Source organism: Phaethon aethereus (genome assembly GCF_964289735.1).
Source record: "Phaethon aethereus genome assembly, chromosome: 5".
Classification (NCBI taxonomy): Eukaryota; Metazoa; Chordata; class Aves; order Phaethontiformes; family Phaethontidae; genus Phaethon; species Phaethon aethereus.
In genome coordinates this window covers 3,602,988-3,618,552 of record NC_138579.1, presented here as the reverse complement: position 1 = coordinate 3,618,552, position 15,565 = coordinate 3,602,988, and the positions used below count along the sequence as shown (strand labels likewise).

The window sequence follows — 15,565 nt, the reverse complement described above, 5'->3', positions numbered from 1 at the left end:
TGCATTTATAATCTGCTATTCTTCTTTCAGAAATGTGTGTATCCAGAGCGAGTGACCTCATGCTTCCATGTAGTGTAAGCTCTCACTTAAAACACAGAGTTTCTTGGATGAAGAAGGTCAGCAGAAGGGGTTGTGGTGGGGGAGGGAGGTATTATGAGTAGGAAAGAAGCTGAAAGATCAACACTTTAGTTGGAAGGCAATGCAGAGTGTGACACTTGGGGTTAAGGCAGGTTGTGAAGCAGTGAATTAAGAGGACACGCTGACAAAATACATGAAGAAAAATAGAGTGAAATGTAGTGGTGAGAAGGGAGAGTAAAGATGGGATCATGAAAGGTTGAGATGTACAAGAGCAAGTAGATAAGAGAGGAAAAGAGCTGAAAGTGTTAAGGAACAGGAATATAGATTATATGTTGACGTGGCTGCTCATAAATAGAATCCAAGCAGGGCAGAAGAGCACGTATATGGGGAAATTGTTTTGGGTGTTAGACCAGCCACTCCGAACACTGGTGTACTACTCACTGCAGAGCTCGTGCTGCCGTGGCAGCACGTCGCCGTCAGTAATGTTATATATCAGTGGAGAGGTAATCTGTACCATCCGTGGTTAGCAGTTGGCAGCTAGATGCCTGGCAGGAAAATTTGCTGGTGGAAAGATTATTGTTTCCAAATAGCTGTTTCGTGCTTGCAATCAAGTTTCTGAGCTTCAAGTTTGGGGAATTGAAATTCTGTCAGACTGCAGGTATCTTGAATCCTGAGAAAAGAGGTATGGATAAAACAGCTTGGATGCTTGAGTGCAGTTTAAATTATTCCCCTTCTTAAAGATGTGAAACTTTAAAAGGATTGTTCTCAGATTTCAAAATGGCTGGTAAAGATCAGTGCAGGTTTGCAGGCTGGTGAAGAAAGCAGGAGTTTTATATGTGTCAGAGCTACAGGGTAGGATGCTACAGTAATGCCTTGCATCCTGTCAGTCATATTGTGTGTCAAGCTGTCTAAACAGGGATTGGAAAATATCTCAGGAGTCAAACTTAATGAGAGGGTAATGGGGAAAGACCGGCAGCAGAACTCCAATCTTAGCAAAAGCCTGCATATTGGGAAAGCCGGCAGCAGAGACTGAACCCTCACGAGGTTCAGGAAACTGGTTTGGAGTCATTGACTGAGAACTGATGAGCATGGGGATGTGTGGAAGTCGACGCAGAGGGGCTGATGACCTGTGGATATTGCACAGCTGTGGAGTTTGTGTACTGGACTGAATGGTTTCTGCAAAGTTGTCACTCCCACAGGGTTTTCTCTCCCTGTTTGGGAACTTCGGTTGTTGAAATCAAAAACATTTGAGGAATGGTCCCAGCAGAGGCAATAGGTGCTTCTGCTAACTCAGGAGGCGGGTGTCTCTCGGGCAAGTTGTACGAATACAGTGAGAGCGTTTGGGCTCATCAGCGATGGTGTGACCCTGATTGTTGTCCTTCAGCATCCCGTACAGTAGCGTCCACCTAAATAACAAATGTTAATTCTATTGTTAAAAATACCACATTTGCAAAGTATTTACAATCAAGCTCCTAGAGAGGCTTTGAAGGTAGGCTTTGGAGTGCATGTCACACCTCCTGCCAGGCAGCCTGATGTCTCCGTCTAGTGTGCTCGGGCCTGTGAGGACTGCGCGTTGAGGGCACTAGCTTGGGGCAGGAGTGCTGGCAGGCTGGCTGGCACCTTGAAGATCTGGCTTCTTAGTAAGTGCTTCCATCCCACCCTTTGGTGACGCCATGCATGTCTCTGAATGCTGTCAGTTCTCTCCTCCCAGTTGCATGTGAGCCCTGGACGCTGCCAGCCCGTCCCTCCCTCTGCTCCTGCACACATCAGCCTGGTGATGTAGCACTGAAGTAATGCGGGATAAACCAATTTAAATGAGTAACTATGAATTTCTCCCCTGAGGAGCCTTTTGGACAGTAAAGGGATTCACAGCTGACCCAGGCAGAGTTGTGACAAGTGGCCCTGAGTCTTTTTGCAGGATGGGACCACTCAAAGCGGTCAGTGGAGCACATGAAAATATGACCAGGAATAAACTTGCTTGAAAATTGTCAAGGTCAGGCAGAAGACCTAATAGTGCTGCGTGATAGGCACTAGAGCCATCTGAGCCTTGCCATGCTGCAGGGTAGGGTATGTGAATCCAAGATACACATGCTCTCCATCTAGGGCAACTTGGTAGGGCATCCATACGTGCCAGTTCCACATAGGTGAGAAGTAGTGTCTGCAAATAGAATAATTCACTACTGTTAACGGGCTGTCAGTCCTCTCAATGATCTCCCATTTAAATACAGATTTATCATGAATTTACCAGGCCTTACCTTGCTTAGCTTCTGAACCCTGACCTGATCGCATCACACGGTGATATGGCTGCAAGTTTCTGCAGTCTCGTCCCTGCTAGCTGTGCTGGAGAACAAGCAGCTGGTTGTGCCAAGCAGAGCAGCCTCGACCATGGGCTGTGGTCGGAGGAGAATATTCCATTGTAATGCTCTATTGTGTCCTGTGTGTCTCGCTGCAGAGGTGAAATTACATAATAGTAGCAAGCTGCAGTGACTCACCACGCTGCTCGGGTGATTTACAGCAGTTCCCTAAACGACGTTTTTGCTCAGCATGCCACATAACCCGTAATTGCAAACATGTGAGTAGACAAAAAGTACATTTTTCCAATTCCATGTTATTTAGCATCAAGCAATCTCTGATGACTAAAACAGATGAAAATCTCTTTGTATATATTGTCACCTTTGATCTAATACTTTTTATCTTTCTGTCTCCCTCTTATGAAGTATTTCCTACAAATTCTTCATCTTACTGTCGTCTTTTTTTTCATGCTATCCAAGGATATTTAATTTTTGCCCTATCCCAGCATCTCTTGCCAAGATTAATACTCCAGCTGCCTGGAAACTCTGAATTCTTTTGTTTTGAATTCATTCTTGTCATCTTTGAACGACTATACATCTTCTTTCCTATCTCTGTGTCTGATCTTTCAGAATAATTTTCTACATATTTTCTCATGGATACCGCTCCTCTTCTTTCCATTTCTTTGCTACTTTTCTGTCAGATCCCTGTCTATATTCAGATTGCACCCCCCTTTCCTTTTCCAAAGCTTTTTTCCCCCCTTTTTCTGTAGGAAAATGAAATTTTTGCATAAATTTCTTGCATAGAGTCTTCATTTATTAATTGCAAATCAAGAGGTCATCTTCTCTTTGTAGTCTCCTTCTACTACAGGCAGGATCAGCCTAAGTCACTCCTGATGGGTACTTGTTCAGTGTTTTCTTCTTTTTTTTTTTTTTTTCTTCTTTTTTTTCCACTGGTGGGAAATTTCACAGCTTCCCATCCCTTCAAGCTGTGACGTTACTCTGATAGGAAAAGCTTTTCATCTGTACAGGGAATGTAAGTTAAGATAGTTTAAGTCCATTGCTAATTGTCCTATCATAAAACTGGAGAATGGATTATCCCTTCTCCCCTCTCCCCTGAGATCTTCTATGTGCATGAAGGTTGTTACTGTTTCTACCGTCAGTCTTTTTCTAGCCCAAATCACCGTATTTCCTTCAATTTTTCCCCATTAGTCACGGTTCCTAGAATTGACACTTCCGTTGCTCCACATTAGGCAGCCCAATCGACGTGCTACTGACGGGCAATTCCAGCCACTGCCTACAAGTTTTTGCTGTTGTGGGGATGCTTCTTGGTCATGATTTTCACATGTGACAGTATTTAGCTGCTTCTGACATATCAAAGATACTGTTTGGTTTGAAGATGGCAGTTTAAGAAGAGGGCATGGGTATTTGGCGTTTGATAGTCTGAACTCATGGACGGCTAGTAGGGTTCAAGAAAGGCGGTACCGCCTTTGGTGAGAGGTGGGAGGCTTTTCATAGAATCTTTGGGTTGGAAGGGACCTTTAAAGGTCATCTAGTCCAACCCCCTGCCATGAGCAGGGACATCTTCAACTAGATAGGTTGCTCAGAGCTCCATCCAACCTGACCTGGAATGCTTCCAGGGATGGGGCATTTTGCCATCAAACTTGCTTAGGTTTGACTTTCTTGAAAAACTTCTGTAGTTTTAAAATGCTCCAGTGAGTTATCTGAGAGCATGCAACAATTTCTCTTAGGAAGTTTGTCAGAGAAACAGGAGGAATGAATCAATCTGGTTCAAACTCAAACCCCCTTTGTTCATAGTAATAATTTATAGGCAGGGTGCATGAATTCAAGCGAAGGGTAGCTGAAATGTAACACATAAAGCAAGCACAGTGTGAAGTCTGTGCTAAATTTATGGAAATGGTGTTGCCTTTTCTTTTTTTCATGATTAAAAAAAATACAACTTGTGTTTAAAAAAAGACTCTTGACATTTGAAACTCTTCTACTAATGTTTTCCTGCCCCAGTGCAGTGTTTCTCCATACAATTCAACTTCAAGAAGCCCTTGAGGATTTACTGAAATCAGTCAGGGATGTGTTTGTACATGTATGTTCCCTTTGACCTTTGGATTTCATAGTTATTTTCTTAAGTAAAAGTCTGGTAATCATTGAGACATAAAGGTTGTGATAATTTGAAAATTGTTATACCAAATTGGCACTTCTTTGGCTATCTCTGCACCTCGAATCCTGTGTTCAGTGTTGGGCCCCTCACTCCAAGAAGGACGTTGAGGTGCTGGAGCGTGTCCAGAGAAGGGCAACGGAGCTGGTGAGGGGTCTGGAGCACGAGTCTGATGAGGAGCGGCTGAGGGAACTGGGGGTGTTCAGTCTGGAGAAGAGGAGGCTGAGGGGAGCCCTCATCGCTCTCTACAGCTACCTGAAAGGGGGTTGTGATGAGGTGGGGGTTGGTCTCTTCTCCCAAGTAACCAGCGACAGGATGAGAGGAAATGGCCTCACGTTGCACCAGGGGAGGTTTAGATTGGATAGTAGGAAAAATTTCTTCACAGAAAGAGTTGTCAAACATTGGCACAGGCTGCCCAGGGAGGTGGTGGAGTCACCATCGCTGGAAGTGTTCAAAAAACATGTGGATGTGGCACTTCAGGACATGGTTTAGTGGGCATGGTGGTGTTGGTTGATGGTTGGACTTGATGATCTTAGAGGTCTTTTCCAACTTTAACGATTCTGTGATTCTACTGGTGTATGTATGGAGAGCCAGGGTTTCCAAAGGGATGGTTAATGCCGCGGGGCTGTACATCAGTACTGGCTGCTGTGGGTCCTGCAGGCACCAGTGACATCATTGCTCAGGGAAGTTGCTTCAAAGCACAGCTAATAAAGACATATATTTTTAAAGAGGTTATTTAAAATATTGGCTACACTGTTGCTTGTTAAATAAACATGTGAAGAATCCAAAGAGAACTTGCAGCAAATCCAAAGAGACCTCTTGGACTGTCAAAATAATATAAATTAAGGGGTGCAATACAAAGCAGTACGTGTTTTCTGGGTTGCACATCCCTGACTTTGATAGTAGGAGATAACTTTTACTTGTGAAATTTTAAACAAAAATATGGTAGCTACCATACTGTCTGGAGCAGCATTTTATCTAAAACCTAAAACCTTTATCTAAATTCTAGTCTTTCATGTCTTGCAAGCTGTTACAGAGTTTTATTCATGCCGAAGGCAGAATAAAGGTGTATATATATATGCCTGGTCACAAAGCAGGCGCACGTCTAGGACAACTAATAGGCTGGTTTTGATGTTATTTGCTACGTCACTGCTGTGCAGGCTGGTCCTCCGAAGCCAGCTGATGCGTGCCCCAGCGCGGGGCTGGGTGTTAGCCTGCCCTGAGCTTCAGGGAGCTGCGGTGTTTGAGCTCTAGATTCTGGGGAGAACATCCTCTGTTTGGAAATTCTCTCAGTGGGTTTTAATAAAAGTATATCAGTGTTTAGCTTTTAGATATCTTAGTTTGCTTCATTATATCTATAAAATTATTATTATTTTTGATTTATGACAGCTTTTACCCTTTCAAATTATAGAGGCAGAAATATGCTAGGCTGTTGCTCTGGCCATAATATATTTTTCAGTATAATTTCCCCCCCCCCCCCCCAAAGGATATTTAGGATGTGCAAATGTGCTTATGTAGCTGTCTTCATCCAAAAACGCACTCATAACAAGGCAGTCCGTGTTGAGGACTCTGTGCTTCTCTTCTGAGTCAGCGGTGGCTGAGTGGGCGTGCAGGCCATATGCTCTATCAGAGTCATTTTGAAATGAAGTACTTTTAATAAAGAGCCCATGGTACGTGAGCTCTTCCAGTCTCAGGCAGCGGGCTCTGGAAGTAGTTTGCAGGGATTTTTCCTTCTGTCGCTGGGACCCTTGTGCTGTGAGCGCCGTGTCCCAGTTAAGCTAGATCAGCTCCAGCTGGGGCTGTCTGACGGCTATAGAGGGACTGCTCCAGAGTTTTCTCATCTGCTCCCATCTTACCGTGGGACCCCTTGGCTTCCTTTTCAAAGCCCTCTTGGTGCGTGCTGAGCTGTCTTAACTGATGGATCATGTTCAGGCCACCAGGCCAGCCCTTCTCTGTTGCTCCTTAAGAAATATTGGTGTCTCGTGCAAAGCATGTAATAAAGAATGGAGACTGAAAGGATGCTGTATGTAGATGACTCTTGCTGAACAGGCTGGTGTGCTGGAAAGCCCTCGTGAAGGGCTTAGCAATTGTCCAGGTCCATGGCTTGTTTTTATGAGTTACGTGCATACCTTCAGATCTCCTTGAGTGTTCAGTTGCGTGTGATGTAACTGTGGCTGCTTCCTGTTTTCCAGGAGACGACTTTTCATTGATACAGCAGGAAATATATATGGTTAAAGAATGCAAACATTGCAACATAGTCGCCTATTTTGGGAGCTATCTCAGGTAAATCCCACTTTTTATACCTGCGTTTCTGCTGGTTCTTTCCTAAAGCAGTGCTCGGTCTGATTTAGTACTTATATCCTCTCGCAATGTTCTTCTCTAGGTTGAATTCCCTTTGGTTCCCGGTTGGCTTAAAAAAAAAAAAAAGTCAAGTGACTAATACTTTATTTTCTCTGCTGGCCAAAAGGCTGGAATATTTTTATCACTAGGAACAGAAAGAAACTTTTCCCCTAGAGACTCTTGCAACATCTCCAGCCCTACTCACTTGCAGGGCAGATTTTAAACATTTATCAGTTCTCATCTAAAACTAGCTCATCATTTATCATTGGAGCAAAATTGCTTTTAGATGTTTTATTTAATGGTAGTCTTGTGTGCTGTGGAAGTATATCCAGTGAGTTGTAAGAGCAAAACACTAACTCTGAGCTGCTGGTAGTACCATTTTTCATAGTTCTGGTGTAACAGATGCGACGTTCTGAGAGGCAGAAGCAAGGTGATGCCAGCTGGCTGCATCTTTAAGTGCACACGTTAAATGTTATACAGAAAGCTGGAGAATACTTTCCATTTCTGTGGAACTCTGCCATTTATCAATTGGCTCTGTGGGAATATATATCGCCACTTCACCTGCTTGGTCTTTTTTTACGAGGCTTCATCTTTAGATTTCTTGGAGAGCTGCACTTTTTAGGTAATCTGTACAGCCCAAATGGACTTCAACTGGGACAAAATGGCTGAATTTCTAAATCCTCAGTACCCTTTTTGGGGCCATGAGTTGTTTAGATATAAATTAGGTAATTTCAATTTGACACACTACACTTGCAGTTTCAATCTTATCTAATGTAATCCTGCTGATAGCAGATAAACCTCAGGTGTTTCTTCTGCATGTTCTCCATTGCAGTTAGGAGGTCAGAGTTAAAGCAACACCTTTTAGGTCTGGTAACATTTAAAGATTTCTCAGGGACTTTGGCATAAAATTTTCATTTTGATAGGTAAGAATTTATATTGAGATTATTAAAAATATGTAAAACGTGTAACTGCTAGTCATATATCAAAATGTGTCTTTTTAACAGAGTGATCAAGCCCCGTAGAAAATACTTTAATTAATAATTATTAACTCTGTTCTGTACACAGATCAATCCGTTTCTGATGCTTGTGTTTTAACTTTCTTTTGATAGCCGTGAGAAGCTGTGGATATGCATGGAATACTGCGGTGGGGGATCCCTCCAAGATATTTACCATGGTACTTTGAAACTTATTTTAACATTTTTTAGAAGCTTTCTGCAAAGAAGAAAAATAAATAATAAGCAAACTAATGGGGAATGGTTGATGGTGGCCAGGCACCACACGTCTTTTTTCTTAGGGCATGAACAGTGTTTTTTAGCTACAGTCAACAGATTTTGTCGAGAGCACTTCTCAAATATGGTGACCATCATTTTGGACTAATACCCCATCATTGTAGGATGGAACATGCTTTAGTTTTTAATCATCACACTGTTTTTCCCCACGATGCTTAGGGGACTGACCCAAAGAGTCTGAGTTATTCCAGTGGAGAGCTCTTCAGTAGCTGTACAGTGGGAGCTCGCCTGTGTCTTGGCTTCTCTCAGCCCATGCCTCTGAGTGCCGTACGCAGAAGCAGGTTATCTGCTTTCTGAAGGGGTGGAAAAAAGACCTCTAAAAAGTTCACAACCAGAAATCACACTAATTGGATATGAAGACTGTACCTGGTGTGAGGAAGCAGTAATTTACTGGGAAATCTCTACATTTGATCTTTAAAGGATAGAAATGACTTGCTATTCTTGCTCCTGTGCAATACTGTACCACTCTTTTATGATTGTTTTCCCCTCTGAGGTTTCATCTAGAATTGTTGATTCTGTAGAAGGATTTTTTGGAGTTGTTGGGAAAGCAGTTCGGGGACTTCCTCTGCTTTAAATGATAACATGCAGTTTTCAAATACCAGAGCTCTTTCTGCTTTATTTTTCAGCCAGTTAGTACAAATAGCTGTAAAAAAATTCAAGGTCTAACAAGGCCCTAGTATAGGAAGAACATTGCCATTTCTAATATTAAAAAATTAGCACAAGTCACTTTTATTGTTTTTTATCTTCCTCAGACTACAGAATATTACATTACTACAAAGTCGTTTGTAAAATAATCAGATTTCTGTCAAAAAAGGTTTTTTTCTTGCTGTGAGTATTGTCATTGTGCTGTTTTTTTTACAGAAAGTCTTTCTTTAAAACAAGCTAACAAAACCCTTAGCTCAGTGTAAAAATACAGCTCATGTAAAATGAGCTTTTGCATGGAGACAACACTTTTTGGTTGCTTCACAATGTTATTAGCATGTTATATATTGTAGACTTACACACTTTTTAATCTGTGTTTTCAGTAACAGGACCTCTGTCAGAGTTACAAATTGCATACGTATGCAGAGAAACTTTACAGGTACGGTACTTCTGCAGGTATACAGCAAAGTGTTTGCTCCACAGAAAGTAGATACAGAAGATGATTTCAGAAAGGGCTGCAATACCCTCACTTACATTTGTAAGCATTGGGAATCCAGCTGAAACCAATTAACCAGGGTTAATCTGTTAGTTTCCATATTGTAAAGAAAAATTAGCAAGAAACTTCAGTAATGTAGTGCAAATATTTGCTTAAAATCATTGTCAGAGCAGTGTTCTGTGCTGTAATTTGCAAAGGAGTTTACACAAGAGCAGATGGTCTCTTGTGGAGCCCACTGCAGGACGAAAATACTGAGAACTCTGTCCTGCACCCGTTTTTTCGGTGAGCCTGTTGGTTTCAGGGAAACTGTGGAAGACAGGTCTTCACAGGCTGTGACCACAGTGTTTCTGGGCTATGTTCATCCATTGTTCTAACAGTAATTCATTGCAGCAGTTGTTTAGAACAAATTTTTGAATTTTGTTGCAGAAAACAGCTAATACCTAGTAAGCAAGGGTAAGTAGCTGAATAATGTGGAGGGGAAAAAAAGGCATATTTTAAACTGCCTGCTTGATCTGTGGCAGTAAATTCTAATAATTTTTAGAGGAAAAATACTGCAACCAGATGACGAAAATTCTCTTTCATCTTGTGCTTGCTAATAACTGTAGAAATGTGAGATAAAATGATGCAGGAGCTTTTTCCCCCCCACTCTTTGTATCTGTGAACAAATATGGATATGAATATATGAGAGAATCGCGGGGACGCACACCTTTCCCCGAAGCGGTGGCTGAACTGGTCACTGCCGGAGGCAGGGGTGTAGACCCGTGAACTAATCTGATCGCTTCTTACTGCAGGGACTCATATTGCTGGAAGGGCAGCTTAAAGGCTAAACACCTGCATGTTGAAACCTTCAGGACTTCAAAAATAGTTAATTTTAATAAAGAGAAAAGGTGACATATCTTGAGGTTTGTTTTGAAAATACACATATCTGTGTAAAATGTTACACCGTGACTGGTTTAATCGAGTCTTCACGTGCATTGGCTGGAGCTGGGAGAGACGAGGAGCAGAATCCAGTGTACCTCTTATCTGCAAATCTCAAATTTCTCCACTTTCAAATAAAATACATTGAGTAACTTAAATTTATTAAGTGGGACTGGCTTTGTAGTATGTTGACAAATGACAAAATGAAGCGTTGTGTCTCTTTATTTACAGGGTCTTGCTTATTTGCATATGAAGGGCAAAATGCATAGAGATATAAAGGTAACTTGGAACTTTGAGAAATTTGTCTCAAACTTTCTGGTGCAGAAAAATATTCCTGATAAAGCATTTTAACTTTCTACTTATTATGTTTTAGGGTGCAAATATTCTACTAACAGACCATGGAGATGTCAAGTTAGGTAAGTTGCCTGAATTTAATAATAAAACAGAAAGCAAATGAGAACATTGTAATTGGATCAAAGAAAGTACAGTACCAGCTGAGATACTTCGATTTAGCAAGTTGTCTTTTATCATTCCACTAGGACAAAAAGATAACCAGAATGTAGATACAGCTTCCCAATATGAACATTCAGCTTTTGTATTGAGCAGCACATGCACAAGCAAAGATCAGGCTTTCTACAAATGATAAAGCATAATACAGCATGTCTCCTGTATTGGTGCAGTCAATTTTATTAGATATTCTTCTCTATGGCATAAACCTTTTGGTGTTGCACTGTAGGATGTTCTTATTCGTATTTAGGGCAATAGTTGACCACAGAAAGTGCATATCCATGGGCTCGTGTATGTATGAGATGAGAAGTTTTGCATTCTATCACAAAGTTACAGATAATTTCTTTTTTCAACCAACAAGCCTGGAAGCCTCCCAGATTTCCCTGGAATTTGCCAGGCTGGGGTTATGTGGATATCAACGTGCTTGTTCCTAGCCAGAATGGCAGCTCTCCCTCAGAACGTCCAAGGATCCACTGTGTGAGGTAGCGTCTCCTGAGCCTGGCAGCCTGTGGAAATGTGGGGTCTGATCCTGGCTGTGCCTCCACCCCAGTGTATGACGTTGGGCATTTCCACACAGGTGGAGAAGAGGGAACTCTCCTCCTTTGCCAGCGCTCTGAGGTCTACAGATGAAAATTCAGAAGAGATCTGTATTACTGGCTTCCTCCAGTGACGCTTTGCATTTAGCGCAACTATATCTCTTGTTATCTGAGTGCGCTGCCTTCAAAACCCCAATCTGCTTCTCTGATGCCTTGCTTCAGAGGTCTATGTGTAGTCAGGGCCCTGCAGGAAGTAGGGAGCAGACATCCTGGGAGGAGGAATTGGATGCTCATCTTACTGTCTCCAGTGTTGGAATCAGGGCGGTTGTGCATTAGCTGCATCGCTGCTCTTCAGAAAAGCTGTGTGGTTCAACGCTCTTAATCCTCTGTGGTGAACCAGGAGTGCTGTGCTAGGAAAGTATGGCTTTTTTAAAGAAGGATGAAAAAAAAAAAAAAAGAATGAAAGCTTGAAACTTGTAAAAGCTTCCACTAAATGCATTAAACTTGGGTTCTGCACTGATACCTTCCTTCTGCCTGCTAAGCTAGTTATATTTGCCCACAGTTATTCTCCAACTATCATACTACAAATGCAATAAAAATAAAAAGGACTTAAATGATTTTGGCTCTGCAAGACCACCTGATTATCTGCAGCCCTGAGAGCAAGGGATTATTGTCCCCTAGACAGAGTCTCCAGAAACGAGAACAGATGGCTCCCCGCCATTCCTCCATAAGTAACACAGAAATAGTACCGTTTCCAAAGCATGATGCTATTTTTCCTCTTGAATATTAAATTGAATAGCCACTAAATTTTTTGTGGTTGCTTGGTTGCTGTATTGTGAGATGGAAAAATAGCTAGGAAAGGAACAGGATCGTGAGTGAACTGTGTGTAGAAACTCATCTTTTCAATTTGAAGTCATGTCAGTGAAGACATTAGCTGATCTCATTACTAATCTTTAACTGTTGAAGCTGAATTAATTTTTAATTTGGATGAGAAATGTGATTGTTCTTTCATAATGTGATACTTCCTAGAGTAGAATTCGGGTCTTAAAATGAGATGTCTAAGTCTATGATAATTTCATTTTCCAGCTGACTTCGGTGTAGCAGCAAAAATAACAGCCACCATTGCAAAGAGGAAATCATTTATTGGTACCCCTTACTGGTAATAAATTACTTTGATTGCTATGATTGTATGCAAAGCTAAGGCTGCATTTATGCCAGGAATTCTAAAATACACACACTGAAGTATACACACATATTTTTAAATATATAGCAATTGCATAAATTCTTTCTTCCAAGTAAAATACCCAAAGGGTAAAAGTCTGGGAAGCACTGACTGTAGCTGATCTGTTACTGTAACACAAGCTACCTGATATTTGAGGTAGGATTGCTGTTTCTCCCAAGTTTATTAATGCAGAACATTCTCCCCTTTTTCTGGGTACCTAATGGTCATTCCGTTTCTCAGTAGCTTCTTACACTTTTAGTGAATAAGCTGAACAATGTCTTTTGGATTTCTGCTGCGCAGAAAGAATTGTGAAGAAAAACAGATTTGAAACTATCTTTTAGTCATCTCTACTGATAAATGCCATGTTGTACAGACATTAAATAGGCAAATATATCATTGTAAATATTAAGCTGTATTATATATGCAAATTTAACTGCTGTTGGTTTCTGGCATTACTGTGATGCCGTTGAGATGCCTAGGGCGGTATTCTTGGTATAGGCATACATAAAACTTAATCCAGACAATGGCTTTTTATTGTTCACTGCCCTCTTTATCCTGTTGGAGAAGGAGGACTGAGGGCAGGGAGATTATCTGGTCATTAAAGCATTTCACCAGGAATCATGAGACTGGTTCTATTCCTAGCTCTGCTGTCCAGCCCACAACCTCGGGCGAATCACCTCTGTGTGCTTCTCTGCTCCCCTAATGCCGGGTGAGGGGAGTGGGACGTCAGGTTTTTCTCTGTCTTACGCTCTTTGGGGGGTTCTGCTCCAGGGTTATGTGATGCGCTTTGTGCCCCCTGAGTGTGGGCACTGTTCAGAAGCGGCTGGGGCTCTCACTGAACGATCCCTTTGCTTTTAAAGGATGGCCCCAGAAGTTGCAGCGGTGGAAAAGAACGGTGGATATAACCAGCTCTGCGATATCTGGGCGGTTGGCATAACGGCGATTGAACTTGCAGAGCTTCAGCCACCCATGTTTGATCTTCACCCGATGAGGTCTGCTGGCTGGGGAGCTTGCTTATCATCTCCAGGATCCCCTTCACTCCCAGTAGATGTAGCTTAACCTTCTCCATAGCTCAGCCCTAGAAACTCACACTAGGATTCCTTCATCAAACATCTACTTTCTGCGTGAGCTGTGTCTTTTTTTAAGACATCAGTCTAAAGCTACAGACCTAAATTTAGAATTGAAATTATCATTGAAATTTTTAATTTAAAAAAACAAACCCACCAGCTTTGTAGTGTCAACGATAGCTGTGATTAAAAACAGGTGTAGTAAATCACTAGAAGAGGAGCTGTAGCTTTATGTTTAACAGGATTATGCATGGTGATAAAAAGATCTTACTTAAAGATAAGAAAATCAACAGCTTTACTGTGTCTGCCCTTTAACACAGTATAGACTATAATCCAGTTTCACCAGTATGATTCTTATTGTGAAGTATTAATTTGAAGTGTTTAGATACTGGAATGAAATGAATTATTTTTTACCATATAATAACATTATTCTTCCTTTACCTTTAGGGCTTTGTTTTTAATGTCAAAAAGTAATTTTCAACCGCCAAAGCTAAAGGAAAAAGCAAAATGGTAAGTTAAACCCTCTCCTTTGTTCAATATTTTGCAGATAATGTGAAAACAGTGCTTGTCATTCTTGAAGAGGGGAGGCAGTGAAAAATAGTGTGTGCTAGTTTTAAACTCAGGATCTTGAGAAGTGATTTTGCTTACAGGAAGTTTCACTGAGAAAGAACTAGCTGGTTTTTACAGGTGACTGAAAGCAAACGAGAGGGTTAAGGTCCAGAAACAGACATTTTCTGATGTGGCAGAAAACAAGCAGTAAGGGACAGGACAGTCCTACCTATGTAAACTTATGTGATCCAGAGGGAAATGAAATCTCCCTTCTTGGATCCTCTTTGTATGTTCTAGGAAGAAAAACTATTTTTATCCTTTAATTGCTATTATGGGGTATTTGCCACTGTCAATGGGACAGGTAATGGTTTCCTTTCATTATTTCTTTAACCTGTGATACACCTTCCTAGTGCCTGCAGGATTTTGTACCATGCTTACTAATATTTTATTAATGAGATTCAAAACAATTTGGATGTGCAGGATTTTTTGCTCTTAGCTTCTGAGATGCTAAGAGTAGAGGAGGAAATGTGTTTTGTAACGTGATTTGAAAGAAAGCAGACTTGGGCTAATGCTGTCCCCAGAGAGGCATACTAACACAAATGCAGTTGCAAGAAAAATGCTTGAAAAATTGTAGGTCCAGTCATAACATCAAATCATAATTCAGATCTAAAAAGAGGTTATATGACACAATCATTGAAGTTGTTCTGAAAATAGCAACAGAGCAGTTTAAAGAGCAAGTGGAGTCTTTGTCTAGAACTTTGTATTTTATTTTCTTACCTGTAGACAAGAACAGTGAAATTTGTAGGTTTGCCTAGATTTTGAGGGTTTACTGGGTGCATAATTCACAATTTTTGTTTCTGATACCTAATTCTGTAACAATTTAAACTGGAAAAAGTTGAAATAGCACTATATGTGTTTGGTTTATTTTCTGTACCAAACATTTTCCATGCAAGTTTCATGAATTGAATGGGTTTTTTCCTATTTTGTCAACTTGGAAATGTGATTATTCAAACCTGAGACGAGGTACTTGGACAACATTCTAATTTAGCACACCCTTTTGCAATCTGTTTAGTAACTGTGTTAAAATAAAAAATATCTTCTTGAAAAATTAAACATAAAACATCATTTTTCTTTAAGGTCATCAACATTCCATAATTTTGTCAAAATAGCACTTACAAAAAATCCAAAGAAGAGACCGACAGCAGACAGACTCCTTTCTGTAAGTGACTTGGAACATTTAGTGACATCACTAAGAGATCTCTTGCTTCAAAGTGAGCAACAGTTCAATAGGAGACCAAACTGGAACAATTTTCTTTCTCTGATCTTACAACACGCGTGGTGAAATCTGAAGAAAAGAGTTATTGGTGAACTCTAGGAAGTAGCAAGATTTTGTTCAATAGCAAGATTTTTAGATGATTTTGGTAGGAAAAATTACAGAAATTTGCCTCATGCTCTGTCTT

General features: G+C 41.0%; 1 protein-coding gene across 1 annotated transcript in view; it reads left to right on the top strand.

The window, feature by feature from the left end:
- Positions 1 to 15,565, top strand: part of MAP4K5 (mitogen-activated protein kinase kinase kinase kinase 5) — a gene marked incomplete at both ends in the record, with an annotated part of 67,686 nt that overhangs the window by 29,275 nt on the left and 22,846 nt on the right. The window contains 9 exons of the mRNA XM_082000950.1: positions 6,732 to 6,822; positions 7,989 to 8,053; positions 9,194 to 9,249; positions 10,456 to 10,503; positions 10,598 to 10,640; positions 12,354 to 12,426; positions 13,350 to 13,481; positions 14,004 to 14,066; positions 15,243 to 15,324. Coding sequence (XP_081857076.1) covers positions 6,732 to 6,822; positions 7,989 to 8,053; positions 9,194 to 9,249; positions 10,456 to 10,503; positions 10,598 to 10,640; positions 12,354 to 12,426; positions 13,350 to 13,481; positions 14,004 to 14,066; positions 15,243 to 15,324 — 653 coding nt within the window. The remainder of the gene's footprint in view (positions 1 to 6,731; positions 6,823 to 7,988; positions 8,054 to 9,193; positions 9,250 to 10,455; positions 10,504 to 10,597; positions 10,641 to 12,353; positions 12,427 to 13,349; positions 13,482 to 14,003; positions 14,067 to 15,242; positions 15,325 to 15,565) is intronic.